Raw genomic sequence first — 15,741 nt, 5'->3', positions numbered from 1 at the left:
TCAACGTTCATCTAACGTTATATGGACGTTGTGAACGTTAGATAGACGTGGAAACAACGTTGTGTGCCATCTGGGTTGATTTTACGTCACTTGCAATCTGAGAACCACTTTCAAAAACCGATAAACCGCGCAAAAATCATACACGGATAAACCGACAAAATTTATCCTCTTCACCGGCACTGACTTTTTTACTCTTCTTTCTCAAAAGATATGTGACTCTTAACCCTTTGTGTGCGCGCTGTTTTTTTTTTTGAAACTTAAAACTGTAAAGTGCCATAAAAGCTTGTAGCTTTTGATTTAGAAGATGGTTTTGGTACCATTTGAAAGCTATTTTTATACTTATTCTAAAAACATGGTTTATGCCCCTTTAAATCAAGTGGTTGGGAGCTATGGCCTTAAGTCTGAGACTCAGTATTTTTGCTTGTTTTGGACGCATATACACGCGTCCCTCGTGGTATAAGGGTTAATAAGGCAGACTGAATGCATCCCCGAAATTGTTAGAAACAAAACCATTGAAAAATTGGGCAAGAAGCACTACTTTCAAGATTTTGAGACAAATAAGCTTTTAGAAAAATTTTTAGTTCGGTAAAAGATACACTTCCTACCGCAAAAACTTTTTCGAAATATTTTTTCTTTGCCGAAAAATAAGCTCTTCAAAGTTGAAATACTCTTCTTCGCAAAAGTCTTCATTTTCTTCTTCATCAAATTTTTTCATCTTGATTCTTAAGTTTTGAGACTCACGGATAATTGGCCTAAGAGAGAATGTATAACATGCCACAGTTTTGTGGGCTACATCAAGTAGAACTTTATATTTTGTACGTGGAAAATATTAATAATTCACTATGGTCAGAGCCCTTAACCCTTTTTAAAAGTGCCACGGTCATTTTTTTCTAAGTTTTTTAAAGAAAATCGCTATTTAAAACTTTAAAGACTTATATCTGCGGATCTAGAAGGAGTTAGAAGTTCGTTGGATGGCTTAGAGTCTACTCTTTCTTTTAGGCGCCTTCGGTGCCGCCCGACTTAGGAAGGGCGGGATGGGTGGCGGCTAAGGGGGGGGGGTAGGTGCCCACTGCGCGGACCTGACTGAATAATAGAAAGGTGCCGAGTGGTAAAACTTCAAATTAATTCACTGGAAGACAGAATCAAGCTAATCAGGGCCAAGTTTGGAGGTTCTTGGATCAATCGTTGACCAAAAATGGTCAAATAACGGTCAAAATCTTAAAAAAGTGGATTTTTGTCTAATTTTTGCATTTTTTTGACTTTTTAGCTTAAAATCTCGCTGAAATGACTCACTTTTGATTTTTTTTTTGCTTGGCCATGAAGCCCAATCCAATTCCTACGAGCTGGACTAAAAATGACGATTTCTAACTCAAACTGGGCATTACAGATAGCCCATGTCTGATATAGACATTGGCACTTAAAGGGTTTATGATAGAGAATAATTCGAGCATAGCATAGCTTTCTTATACTATGATTCGAGCGAGCTTTAGAATTTCTTTTGATCCAATTTATAAAAAAAATAAAAAGACTTTAAAAACCAATTACCGACAGATTCATATCTCTCTTTATCTTTATACCTCCATTTTTAACTTAGTATTTTATGTTTGTGTAGTCAGGAATCCACAAAATAACTATTGTAGTTCTAGAGATCTTAGAATACATTCAAAAACATTTTTAGAACATCTCCAGGGTTCCATCACGTCATTTCACTACACAAACAAGACACAGGTATGATCTTTTTTTTTGAAAGAAAGAATATGTATTGATAGTGGATTAGCTTGTACAGGTTCTCAGTTTCTTCAAGATTAGAGAGGTTGGGAACTTTTGCTAAAAGTCATTTCATTTATTTGTCTATTTTGACTTATACATCAGGCATGATTACTTTATCTTATCTTTTTATAATCGTGCAAAGGCGAGATTTTCGACTGTGAGTTGTCGGAATAGCTTTCTATCAGCTTTTTCAGGAAAAAAAAAAGAGAATTATCTTTTGACTCACAAAGTATTGCAAAATGCAAAATTGATTTTTTAAATTCTTGTAAAATAAACCAAATTGCAAAGAAAGGTATGATTTTGGCGGCAAAACTTGAGCCATGGGAAAAATAGAATTTTCAAAAATCCAGATCATGATATAACAAATAAATATTACATGCATTCTCATCGAATGTATGGAAGCCGAGAAAGGTCAGTGAGTGGAAATTTTAAAATTCTGTCGCGATCTTTTTCAATTCATTATGCAATCTTTTTCAATTTGTCGTGATCTTTTTCAATTTGTCGCAATCTTTTTCATTTTGTTGCCATCTTTTTCAATTTGTCGCGGTCTTTTTCAATTTGTCGCAGTCTTTTTCAATTTGTCGCGATTTTTTTTCAATTTGTCGTGGTCTTTTTCAATTTGCCGCGATCTTTTTCATTTTGTTGCCATCTTTTTCAATTTGTCGTGGTCTTTTTCAATTTGTCGCGGTCTTTTTCAATCTGTCGCGATCTTTTTTCAATTTGTCGTGGTCTTTTTCAATTTGTCGCGATCTTTTTCATTTTGTTGCCATCTTTTTCAATTTGTCGCGGTCTTTTTCAATTTATCGTGATCTTTTTCAATTTGTCGCGATCTTTTACATCGCGATGTTTTCAAGCTGTCGCATTTCCAGAAGCTGTTGCGTTTTCATGTGTATTCGTGTCAGGGAATCCCCTTTGCCGTTTAACCTCATTGTATCAAGTGTCACGTCCCTTTCCCCGCTACTTCGACGATGTTTTGTATATTTGTGGTCAAGATGTTGGAGGAATTTTCTGTGGTAACTGTGGTGTAAAAAAAAAACAAAAAAAATTAAACGCGACAGCTTGGAAAATATCGCGATACAGCCTCTGGAAATGCAACATTTCTTCGAAGCTCTCCCGCCGATTTTTTTTCGTCTACCGCAATAACGCCATACCACCATATTTTCCAGCATTTACTACCATTGTATAACGGACGATAATATCTTCTTCGCGACAACTTGAAAAATATTGCTACACCTTCTGGGAACGCAATAGTCTGAATATTATCACGACAGTCTGAAAATTATCACGACAACTTGAAAATATTGCGACAGTTTAAAAAAGATCGCAACAGTTTGAAAATGATCGAGATAGGTTTTAAAATCTCTCGCGTCCCTTCTCGGCTTCCATACAAATGGCTACCTTATCAGCCCTTTTTACGCCGGCCCTAATTTAACGCCGGCCCCTTTTACGCCAGCCCTTATTACAACACGAGCCCAAAAATAACACTAATAACGGCCGGCATAAAAAGGGCCGATAAGGTATTTGAAGGCGAGACTTTATTGAAAGCGGTAAGAGAAAAATCCTTTCATGTTTCATCCTAGTATTTCATCTCATTAATTATTATTTCATGTTTCTTTAGCGTAGTTTAAGATAAAATTGAGATATTTTAGGCGTCATACTCCATTTTAACTACAATACCCGTTAATTTACTTAAATCTTAGAATTTACTTATTTCAAGCTCCGGGTTGTAAAGGTTTTTTAAAAGAACATTCAACAATTTTTGTTTTAAACATTTTCTTACCTTTTTGTGAGCATTTTTTGCCCATTTTCAAAAGAAATCGGGTCTTTTAGAGTCTACACAGCCTTATAATGTTTTCAACTTATTATTAATAATTTTGTCATTGAATTCTCATGTTCTGGTTTCAGTTTGTTTTTAAGGATATTCTTATATCACAGGCTCTAAACTTTAACATTCCATTTTTTTTAAGATAATAGAAAAATTTATTCCAGCGATAAAAGAGATTCAAAAGTATACACGCAGTTCAAATTCTGCACTTTAGAAAATGCTGAAAAATGTTGAAAAATGCTTTTTGTGAATTACGAGTCATTTTCAAGCTCTATCAATCCTTTTAGATAATGGGGGGGGGGGGGTGGGGCGATAAGTAATTCAAAGAAATAAAGTTATGACGGAATAAATTCGGAATTTTTATTCCACATTTAAAATACACGCGGCAACGAAGCTCACTTCAAAGACACAAAAGAAGATAGACGTCCAGTCGTTTATATGTTCATGGGTACATTAAACACAGTGACCTTTTAGTACCAAATAACACATCGTTTATTCAAACATTTAGTCACTAAAGTTTTTTCACGTTTACTCTACTTTGTTGTTGTCTAGAGATAAAATCGTTCTAAATAAGTCTAAAGTGTCAAAGGTTAAAACTACTACTATACTATATATTGTTATAAAAGCGTCTCTAAACTATATAATTTCAACAGATCCAAAAGGATCAGGTCGGGTTAGCGTGAGGCATGGCCACGAACTGAACTGATATTTTCACTGTTCAGTTGGTAGCCAGGAATCGATTATGATAAAAATACAGACCGAGAACTGCTCCTCCTACTTTCACTGTTCAGTTCCTGGCCAGGATTCCACCCATGATCAGTTCAGCTCGTAGCCAGAACCCCACCTAAGATCAGTTCAGTTCGTAGCCAGAACCCCACCCATGATCAGTTCAGTTCGTAGCCAGAACCCCACACAGAATCAGTTCAGTTCGTAGCCAGAACCCCACACAGGATCAGTTCAGCTCGTAGCCAGAACCCCACCCAAGATCAGTTCAGTTCGTAGCCACAACCCCACCCATGATCAGTTCAGTACGTAGCCTGGACCCCACACAAGATCAGTTCAGCTCGTAGCCAGAACCCACCCATGATCAGTTCATTTCGTGGCCAGAACCCCTCACAGGATCAGTTCAGCTCGTAGCCAGAAACCCACCCATGATCAGTTCAGTTCGTAGCCAGAACCCCACACAGGATCAGTTCAGCTCGTAGCCAGAACCCCACCCAAGATCAGTTCAGTTCGTAGCCACAGCTCCACCCATGATCAGTTCAGTACGAAGCCTGAACCCCACACAGGATCAGTTCAGCTCGTAGCCAGAACCCCACCCATGATCAGTTCATTTCTTAGTCTGAACCCCACACAGGATCAGTTCATTTCGTAGCCAGAACCCCTCACAGGATCAGTTCAGTTCGTAGCCAGAACCCCACCCATGATCAAATCAGTTCGTAGCCAGAACCCCACCTAAGATCAGTTCAGTTCGTAGCCAGAAACCCACCCATGATCAGTTCAGTTCGTAGCCAGAACCCCACCCATGATCAGTTTAGTTCGTAGCCAGAACCCCACACAGGATCAGTTCAGTTCGTAGCCAGAACCCCATCCAAGATTAGTTCGGTTCGTAGCCAGAACCCCACCCATGATCAGTTCAGTTCGTAGCCAGAACCCCACACAGGATCAGTTCAGCTCGTAGCCAGAACCCCACCCAAGATCAGTTCAGTTCGTAGCCACAACCCCACCTATGATCAGTTCAGTACGTAGCCTGAACCGCACACAAGATCAGTTCAGCTCGTAGCCAGAACCCCACCCATGATCAGTTCAGTTCGTAGCCAGAACCCCACACAGGATCAGTTCAGCTCGTAGCCAGAACCCCACCCAAGATCAGTTCAGTTCGTAGCCACAACCCCACCTATGATCAGTTCAGTACGTAGCCTGAACCGCACACAAGATCAGTTCAGCTCGTAGCCAGAACCCCACCCATGATCAGTTCATTTCGTAGCCACAACCCCACACAGGATCAGTTCGGTTCGTAGCCAGAACCCCACCCATGATCAGTTCAGTTCGTAGCCAGAACCCCACACAGGATCGGTTCAGCTCGTAGCCAGAACCCCACCCAAGATCAGTTCAGTTCGTAGCCACAACCCCACCTATGATCAGTTCAGTACGTAGCCTGAACCGCACACAAGATCAGTTCAGCTCGTAGCCAGAACCCCACCCATGATCAGTTCATTTCGTAGCCAGAACCCCACACAGGATCAGTTCAGTTCGTAGCCAGAACCCCAACCTAGATCAAGTCAGACCGTATAGGACCCCACCCATGATTAGTTCAGTTCGTAGTCAGGACTGGAATGAAAGAAATTTTACAGGCATGGTGGCGCGAAATGGTAAAAGAATTGGCGTGATCGCGAAATGGAATTTTTCAAGCGTGACGGCGTGAAATCTGAAAGAAAATTGGCGTTATGGCTCGAATTTTAGGTCCGCTGGGAGGGGGGCTCTCATTTTGATGTCTAGATCTCTAAAGTAGAATATTCTTGCGAAGTGATAAAAAAAGACCGTGAAAAATGCCTTGTCTTCTAAACAAATTTTTGCCCGTTGATCGTTATTTACCTTTTATTTGATTTGAAGAAAGTCTTTGACAAAAATGAAGACCCATCACAGCAAAGATCCGATCTGAAAATTACCGTATCCCCGAAAAAAATCACGCCTTTAGAATAAGACAATATTACAGTATGAAAAGAATCCGGCTGATTATCGGGGCTCATAGTCCAATTTATGAGTCATATTTCTAGATTTCTTTCTGAAAAGTGATTCTTGTAATAAGTAGTTTTCCTATTTAAGCAGGTCACAAATAACAATGTTCGTATTTCTTTCTAAAACAAGAATACATTGTCTAGACTTTTATCAACCGAAAGCTTTTTGATAAGAGGCTTTAAAATTTGTTTCCTATAATAAAGCGGCCAGGCATCAGACAGAGCAGTCGGGAATTTATATATTTCCACCGAAATAAAATTCAAATGTGAGGCTGATCTTTTGTTAATGCGAAGGAATGGCTGCTGTACAAAGACGCTTTTTGCAGAGATGGGGAGCTTTGTTATTTGGCAACGATAAAATTGCCATTATACACTTCTTACAAGGGCAAGGACTTATCAGTGTTATTAAAGCTTGCCCTGGTTGTCAATTACCAATGCGATTGGAACGAAACGACGGATGCTGTGATGGATATCGATGGTGAGTCTTTCATTTTTCTTTCAGCTTTCGATACTTGGAAGGTTTTATGGGATGGTAGTAATTATAAATAAAGTTGGCGGAGTTATTAAAATTCAAAACCTCATACGTCCTCACCTTAAGGTGGGTCTAAAATTTCAAATAAATTTCCTAAGGGGGGGGGGTCGGACAAGAGTTTCGCTGCCAGATCTATTCTTTGTTATTTATCTGTGGGCGAGTAAGATATCAATGACCAAAACTACAAATATAGTCGGTATCCTAAAAGAGCATGTGATCAAAATGTTTCAGAAATTAAGAGGAATATGCACTCGGGAGCTGCAAAGAACCCAATTACTCTTGGTGGTGGTGGTATAAACTTTGTTGTACAGATTGACGAAAGTCAATTCCAACATGCTCAAAGAGTATGTTGATTTTAGCTGGATTATAAATACAGTTGAATCCCGATAAGTAGTACCACGGATAAGTAGTACTCAGCTAAGTAGTACCACCTTTTTCTCGGCCCAGTTAAGCTACTACTTATCGGGATTCAACTGTACTATAATACGTTTCCTAGATTTTAGAAAGCTCTTGATGATCTCATTTACTATTTGCTAATTCAAATTTACTACCTCAATGTTCTAAAAAGAGGCATAGAATGTGATGCATATTTTAAATCGCTCTTTGATTTAGGAGAATGGTTAGTGAGTAGCTTTAGCTTTTTTTTTACAGGGAGGTCGAGGAAGACGGGCACAACCAGTTTGGGTTTTTGGGCTAGTAGATACAAGATTTACTCTAGCAAAAGGATATATGGAAATCGTCAATAGGAGAAACCGTCCGACTTTGGTTGGTATCATTAATCGAGTTTTAAATCCTAACAGTGTTATTCATAGTGATGAATGGCGCGCCTACAATCGTTTACAACAGTTTGTGCCAAACTGCATTCAGCACAACCCTGGTAAAAATTCTTAATAAGATCTGAAAAGATCGTTAAAGATCTTTAAAGATCTTTAACAAGTAAGAATCTTAAGAGATCTTTGTAAGATCTTACAAAGATTCTTATGCAATCTTGAAAATTTCTTATTACAAAAAGATCTTTAAAGATCGTGTCAAGAAATTGTTAAGAATTGTCAAGATTCTTCGCACACATTCATAGTAAGAAAATTTAGGTTTCTTATTAAGTTCTTAAGAAGAATCTTATGAAATCTTATGAAATCTTGCAACCATAAAATAGTTTAAGATTCTTAGCGTTTCTTATGAAGTTTTTATAAAGAGACTTTCCAAATCTTAATTGACAAATATGCAAAGAAACTTTAAGATTCTTAGCGTTTCTTATCAAGTTCTTATAAAGAGACTTTCCAAATCTTAATTGACAAATATGCAAAGAAATTTTAAGATTCTTAGTGTTTCTTATAAAGTTCGGGTTAAGAATCTTGTTGAATAAACACAATAACACGTAAATTTGTGGTTATGATAAAATCTTCGATTTTGACTTTTTTTAAAGAATTTAAATATCAAATTTACATACAACCCTACAAATAGGGTATATAGGGTAGAATTATTATTCTACAAAATATGTAGATTTCATATTTCTACAGATATCTGTAGAATTACGGCAAACTAGTAGATTGCTACACAACAGAGTCTATATTGTATACACCACAATGAGTAATTTAGCGCTGACAAGTAAGGGCGAAGAAAACAATGGGGTGGAGTATAATACCGGATAAATAGCGATCTAGACAGTTAGCCTAACTCGTCAGTTAGACTGATTTGAAGTTAAAAAATCTCATGTGTATCTGTTTTGAGATCTTGTAATTGTCAAAGTCGAGGCAAATATTCTAAAATTTAGGAACCATTAATATTCAGGTCTAAGAATCTTATGATTTCTTTATTAGTTGAAAGGAGAAAATTTAGCAGATTTATCTTTTGGGTGTGTATATTTTTGAATACGATTCTTGAAAGATCTTTAAAACCTTCAAGAATCCTTAAAGATCTTTAAAGATCCTAAACGATCGTGTCAAGATCTTGTCAAGATCTTTAAAGTTCTTTGCACAGATCTTGAGAAGAAACCTACAAAGTTCTTGCCAAGTTTCTTTAAAAGATCTTGGTAAGATCTTATCAAGATTTTCTACCAGGGAACACCGTGAATCATACGTATCATTTTGTTGACCCTGTCACAGGTGCTCACACACAGGTAAGTCTAATAGCTCTAAAGAGGGTGTATATATCTACTTTCTTTTCGTTTTCCTGTTATAACTTGCTTATCCAATTATATTTTCAATGGTCATTATTTGTAAAATTATTTCAATGTACAATATTACGATCTGCTTCCGAAAGGAAAGGTTTTTAGTTTCAAAGACATATTTCTCTGTAACTTACCAATACTACAAGGTTTCCTAGTTCTTTTCTTGCTCTGCTAGAGGCCCCCAGCGGTTTGCGTGATGGCGTGATTGGGGCTTTTTTCTTACGTGATAGCGTGATTAGAGATTTTTGTCGCGTCGTGATGGCGTGATCAAGATTTTTGGTGTGATGCGTGATTTGGGCTATTTTTCGCTATTTTTTGCGTGATGACAAACCTCCAGCAATTTTCGTGATTACGTGATAGAGAAAAATTTTGCTTGATGGGCGTGATAAGGGGTGCCGCGGGGGGGGGGGGGCTCCTCCTACAAAATATAACTTATGCAATAATGTTTCTTTTTCTTTCATTAGCATATTGAATCATATTGGAATCGCTTCAAGCTTAAATTGAAAGCAATGAAAGGAATCGAACTACAATATTTTCATGTGGAGGTATGAAAGCACTTAATATAACTTATTATAACTACCATAACTATACAAAAACTTAAAAGCTAAACTCGAATCGAGCTTATGTTTCCGTTATTTTTCACTTTCATGATAATCCTGCATGTTTTTTTACAATCTAAAAACGTAAATCTAAGGCTTCTTTTTAGCGAAAGACACTTTTTTTATCTAACATAGGTATATTTTCTTTTTAAGAGATTGGTATGGACTGGATCGACCATTTGATAACATCATAACTGCAGTCAATATCTATTATCCACAATGATGGACCAAAATGAACCATATGTGCTTTAATCTTTATGTAATATTCAACCAAATAGTTATTTGACTTTCGTTAAATTAGTAAAAACTGGTAAAAAACGACAAAAAAACAGCCTTTTGTCGATCAACCAGCAATAAACTTTGTTTGATATCTTTTGATTGAATGAATATTTTTGAAAAACTTTTTCACATTGATGATGATCTAAGATTGAAGAGTCACTCCTGTGAAAATGGTAATTATACCACATTTCTACAAAAAGTTGATTTTTTTCTTCTTCATTTTTCATTTTCATTTTCCTTTTTTTTCTCAATTTTTTTACTTGATAATGTTCCACTCACGAATATCTTTTAACGAGCACAAAATCGCAACTTGATTCGAATTCTATCAAAAGGTTACAGCCATTTTTTTCTCCAGCTGCAAATTATTTCGAGACAGACTTTAGATTGTTTAATGATGATTATACAATCGAACATCTTTTATCGTTCATTTTTTATAAAGACTATTAAAAATAAAAGCAATCAGGTTCTCAAAATTTTCCCTTGTCTCAATTTACATTCCCTTTGCTTGAATCTAAAACTATTCATTTGGCGTTAACTTTAATCCAAAATTATTTCATAACAGATAGTCCATTCTACAAGGACCACGCTTTGCTCTAAAGGGTCCGGCGAATGTGAAGATCAGAGAAATTTAATACAAAATTAAACAAATCTGTTTCAGTCACGGGTACAATGTATACCTGACCAGGGGTGTAAAGTATACATGAATACGGGTGTAAAGTATATTTGATCACGGGTATAAAGTATACTAGATCACGGGTACAAAGTATATTTGATCACGGGTGTAAAATATATTTGAAGCGGGTATAAACTATACTAGTGAATTCGATCAATAAAAATAGTTTTGGGTACAATGTATACGTGTGACTTTATTCACAAGTACAGTTTTTACCCGTGCCTCAGGCCAACCCGACCTGAGGAAAGGGGATATGGGTCCTGGCTTTTATTACGAAGTCAAAAATTAGAATTTGTTCTGGTTCACGAATGCAAATTATCATGGTTTGAAACCTGCCACACACTGAACTGATCATGGGTGGGGTCTTTCCTAGTCACAAACTGCAATGATCATAGACAGAGTTCTGGCTATGAAATGAACTGATCTTGGGTGAGGTCATGGCTACAAAGTGAACTGATGGATGGGTGGCTTACTGACTACAAAATTAATTGATCTTGGGTAGGGTTCTTGCTACGAGCTGACTGATCTCAGTTGAGGTTCTGGCTACGAGCTGAACTGATCATGGGTGGGTTCTGGCCACGAGCTGAACTGATCTTGGGTAGCGCACTGGCTACGAGCTGAAATGATCATGGGTGGGTTCTGGCTACGAGCTGAACTGATCATGGGTGGGACCTGGTTACGAACTGAACTGGTCCTGTGTGGGGTTCTTGCTGCGAATTGAACTGATCCTGTGTGGGGTTGAAATGATCTTGGGTAGAGTTGTGGCTACGAACTGAACTGATCATGGGTGGGGTTATGGCTACGAGCTGAACTGATCCTTTGTGGGGTTCTGGCTACGAGCTGAACTGAACTGATCTTGGGTAGCACCCTGGTTACGAGCTGAACTGATCATGGGTGGAGTTATGGCCACGAACTGAACTGATCATGGGTGGAGTTGTGGCTACGAACTTAACTGATCATGGGTGGGGTTCTGGCTACGAGCTGAACTGATCTCAGTTGAGGTTCTGGCTACGAGCTGAACTGATCTTGGGTAGCACCCTGGTTAGGAGCTGAACTGATCATGGGTGGAGTTGTGGCTACGAACTGAACTGATCTTGGTTGGGGTTCTGGCTACGAGCTGAACTGATCTCAGTTGAGGTTCTGGCTACGAGCTGAACTGATCATGGGTGGGGTTCTGGCTACGAACTGAACTGATCATGGGTGGGGTTCTGGCTACGAACTGAACTGATCTTGGGTGGGGTTCTGGCTACGAGCTGAACTGATCCTGTGTGGGGTTCTGGCTACGAGCTGAACTGCTCCTGTGTGGGGTTCTGGCTACGAAAGGAACTGATCATGGGTGGGGTTCTGGCTACGAACTGAACTGATCAGAGGGGGGTTCGGCTACGAAATGAATGATCTTGGGTGGGGTTCTGGCTACGAGCTGAACTGATCATGGGTGGAATCTTGGCCAGGAACTGAACAGTGAAAGTAGGAGGAGCAGTTGTCGGTCTGTATTTTTATCATATTCAATTCCTGGCTACCAACTGAACAGTGAAAATATCAATTCAGTTCGTGGCCATGCCTCACGCTAACCCGACCTGATCCATCCAAAATCTAGATATGAATAACCGTTTGTTCATCAACTTTAGATTGCTATCGCCACATATTTTTGCAATCGTGTATTTTGAATAGTTTAGAAATTTTGAGAACGCATTTTTGATTTGTATGTAATGTAATGAATTTCAGATATTATTTCAAATAATATTATCAAACTTTATAAAACCATACATATTAAGAAGATTTTAAAAATCAAATTTTTTATTTTAGCTGAGGAATACAAAAGGTTACTGGAAATCACATAATGGAAACCTCAATGGAATATCTCGCATGGAAGAAAAGTAGAACTCGAACTACAGCTCTCGCATGTATTCTGATTCTCGTCTATGGAATTGAAAGCCAATCACTGGAAGTGACTTTACTCTACTACTTCTCGGAGAACTTTGGGTTATCTTTACTTCAAGCAACATTTTATTACAGTGTAAATGAGACTTTATTTGCTATTAGTAATCTTATAAGCGGAATGCTTTTTGGACGATACATTGATCGTACGCGAAATTTACGATTTGTGTTTTTGCTCAATTTGGGTGTCATATGTATTGGGAACTTAATGTATTCAATCCCTTGGCATATTTGGTTGGTATTGACTGGAAGATTTCTATGCGGCATCAATGAATCCTTGCAAACTGCAGTATGTGGTAAGGTCTTTTTTCTACGTATAAACTAGCACTGGTTTAACCTGGGGGTAAGTTATATCCGCCATATTCGATCAATTTTTTAGAAAAAAAATGGTATCCCGATCATTGAGTTAAAGCCCGAAGGGGTAGAGTAGAATTTTTAACCCCTCCCAGTCAAGAAAAAGTGAATCCAGTTAGTTCCCATTCCTAGCGGTTCCTTTGTTTTCGAGGACTGTATTTTTCTAAATCTAACGGGTAACAATAGATTTTACTTTCAATCCAACGTTTGTGTAAAAACAACGCACGGGCGTTTTGGGTGGGAAAAATATGAGACTTAATTTTCAAATTCCCAAAAAACTTTCTCTAGGGGTTTTAAAAATTTCAGTGAAAACCACGCCCCAAGTATAACAAAGTACTTCTGGCTCCTCCACCGAAAAAGCATTATCAAAATTTCACGTGGATATTAGTGAGTGGAACAATTTGAAATAAAAAAATATTTAAAAAAGTTCTAAAAATGAAGATGAAAATGAAGAAGAAAAAAATGAAGATCTTGTAGAAAAGTGCTATAACTTTCATTTTCACTGGAGAGATTTTTTGATCTTATGAGGTCATCACTGTGAAAAAAATTCATTAAAGTATTTATTCAATATAAAGTTATGATATAAAGTTGATAAGTGATTGACCCCAAAAAACAGCAGAAAACATTTTTGAAACATTTTTGAAATATTTTTTCACAGTGATAACGTTCGATGATCAATGATTTACTTCAGTGAAAATGATAGTTATAGCAGAGAGATAGTTTTCTACTAGATCTTCATTTTTTTCTTTTTCATTTTGATCTTCATTTTTAGAATTTTTTTAAATATTTTTTTATTTTAAATTGTTCCACTCACTAATATCTTTCCGATGATACCAAATTTATAAAGATTTAAGAATTCCTTCAAAAGTTATAGGTAAAAGAAAAAAGAGTGCACACTTATCGTGAATAAACTTTAATATCGCAAGTCAGCAATCTTACGCATTTTCGCAAGAATTAATTTCGTAAAAGTTAATCCAATTAAAGTAAAGAAGTTCGAGTTAAAGAAACTCTCCTGTATTTACCACAGCGATGATAAAAACTTCTATCGTAACCATATAGGGTTAAAAATTCTTGTTGTTCAAAGCTAAAAAATCCAGTGTGGAAGGTGTGGAGTGCAATTTTTTCAATCGAATTAAAAAAAATGGGCAATTTTCCCACCGGGGACGAAATTTGAATCAATTTTTCCAGCTGGGTTGGGTTTCTAACGTGTCTGTGACACACAGGTTTCAAAACATTGAATGTTGATTTTCTGTATCATATGTTCAATAACTATCATCTCAACAATATCTATATCATATTTTTTCAATTCTAGGAGAATTCAGAAGATGCTATAATCACAAAGAATTGGTCAAAGTTCTTAGTTGGTATGAATTTTTTTATTCTGTTGGAATGAATGTTGGTCCTGGTCTTCCTATCTTATTCTCCTACGTCAATATCCATATCGGTAGCTGGAAAATCAATAAATACAACGCAATCCAATTTTTAACCGCTGCAATAACATTAGTCATCTTTGTAATATCTTGGTTTTTGGTTATCGATCTTTCTAAAGATCTGGAAAAACTTGGTGAAGATGCTGTTGCGATAGCACGTGGTCGAAAGCAGGAGGATGATCCCGAACGGGTACCTCTTGTTGAGACATGTGTTCGAAAGCAGGAGGAGGACCAAGATCGGGTACCACTTGTTGATGCACGTGTTCGAGAGCAGAAGGAAGACCCCGATTGGGAACCTCTTGTTGAGGAACGTGAAAGAGAGAAAGATGAGGACCCCGAACGGGAACCTCTTGTCGACAGAGATGATAACTCATCCAGCAACACAGATGGAGAAGCTTCTCAAGAAAGGAGGTTACTAGGTTGGAGAGAACTCTTTAAATTAGATATTTTATCACTATGTCTAAGTTATGGAGTCTTAAGATATTCAGTAACGACTGCAGTTGCTATGGTTACTTTGTATTCCATTAATACTTTTCATTGGCAGATGAACACTTTGTCTTGGCTTCATGTTATTGTTGGATTTTCAACCTATATCTTTCTGATGGTGCTAGTTTATCAAAAGGTTTTTGAAGGACCCTTGGCAATATTTTATGGATATGTCATGGCGTGTTCACTGGCTGGATGTCTTTTGTCTCTCCTGGTTCTTCCAAAGTTAATAGTGATACCAACAATGGCTGGACAGATAGCTTTTGGTGTAATTATTATGGCAACTAAGTGCTTTGTTTATTTTCAAGCTCAATCAGCAGGCAAAGTGCTCTTGTTCAACACTGTCTCAGATTCAAATGCAAATCTAATCGATGGATTTAGATCAGTTTTTGGAAATGCATTTCGTATCCTCGCAAAATCAACTTTCTATTATTTTTTCTTATATCCTGAATATTTTTCACCTCCTTTTATAATCTGCAGTATATTATTTGTGTGTATGCTAATTCATAGAAGGAATTTACATTTGTCACACTAAAATTAAATTTAGAAGAGCAGACCGGGTAGAAAAACATCAATTCAATTTCTCATTATTTCCAAGCATTGTTTGATTTTTTACTTTCCAGTAAGCATTTCTTTCATGTCAGCCTTAATCTTACTAAGTGATCTTTTACTATCTATAAAAGAAATTGCAGTAAGAGCTATTTTAAGAGTACTCGCCCCTATTAGTGGATTGCAGCCTCGACAAAAACAAAAAGCTAATGTATTTTTTAAGCATTGACTTAATTGTTTATTTTCACGATATACACCATTGTAATATCTTCTAATATTACTTCACGCTCTGGCATCTTCTCTGGCATCCAAATCTTCTGAGTGAATATAGTTGGACAGAAATTCTTACTCTTATACAGGGTGTTACGAAAAAAGTATCGAGTTCGAATATGATTCTGAGT

At 37.3% G+C, this 15,741-nt stretch overlaps 1 protein-coding gene and 1 long non-coding RNA gene across 2 annotated transcripts; both read left to right on the top strand.

Moving 5' to 3' along the window:
- Positions 1 to 1,639: 1,639 nt before the first annotated feature.
- Positions 1,640 to 15,362, top strand: LOC136811729 (uncharacterized). Its single transcript, XM_067068349.1, has 3 exons — positions 1,640 to 1,728; positions 12,390 to 12,817; positions 14,188 to 15,362. Exons 2-3 carry the CDS (start codon positions 12,424 to 12,426, stop codon positions 15,324 to 15,326), a joined length of 1,533 nt encoding a protein of 510 aa, XP_066924450.1. The 5' UTR covers positions 1,640 to 1,728; positions 12,390 to 12,423; the 3' UTR covers positions 15,327 to 15,362.
- Positions 8,931 to 10,194, top strand: LOC136811724 (uncharacterized). The gene is made up of 3 exons (XR_010847266.1): positions 8,931 to 8,981; positions 9,497 to 9,577; positions 9,785 to 10,194. It is a non-coding gene; the product is annotated as an uncharacterized lncRNA (long non-coding RNA).
- Positions 15,363 to 15,741: the final 379 nt, after the last annotated feature.

This window comes from Clytia hemisphaerica, unplaced genomic scaffold, assembly GCF_902728285.1.
Source record: "Clytia hemisphaerica strain Z4C2 unplaced genomic scaffold, Clytia hemisphaerica genome assembly, whole genome shotgun sequence".
Classification (NCBI taxonomy): Eukaryota; Metazoa; Cnidaria; class Hydrozoa; order Leptothecata; family Clytiidae; genus Clytia; species Clytia hemisphaerica.
This window is presented reverse-complemented; position numbering and strand designations above follow the sequence as displayed.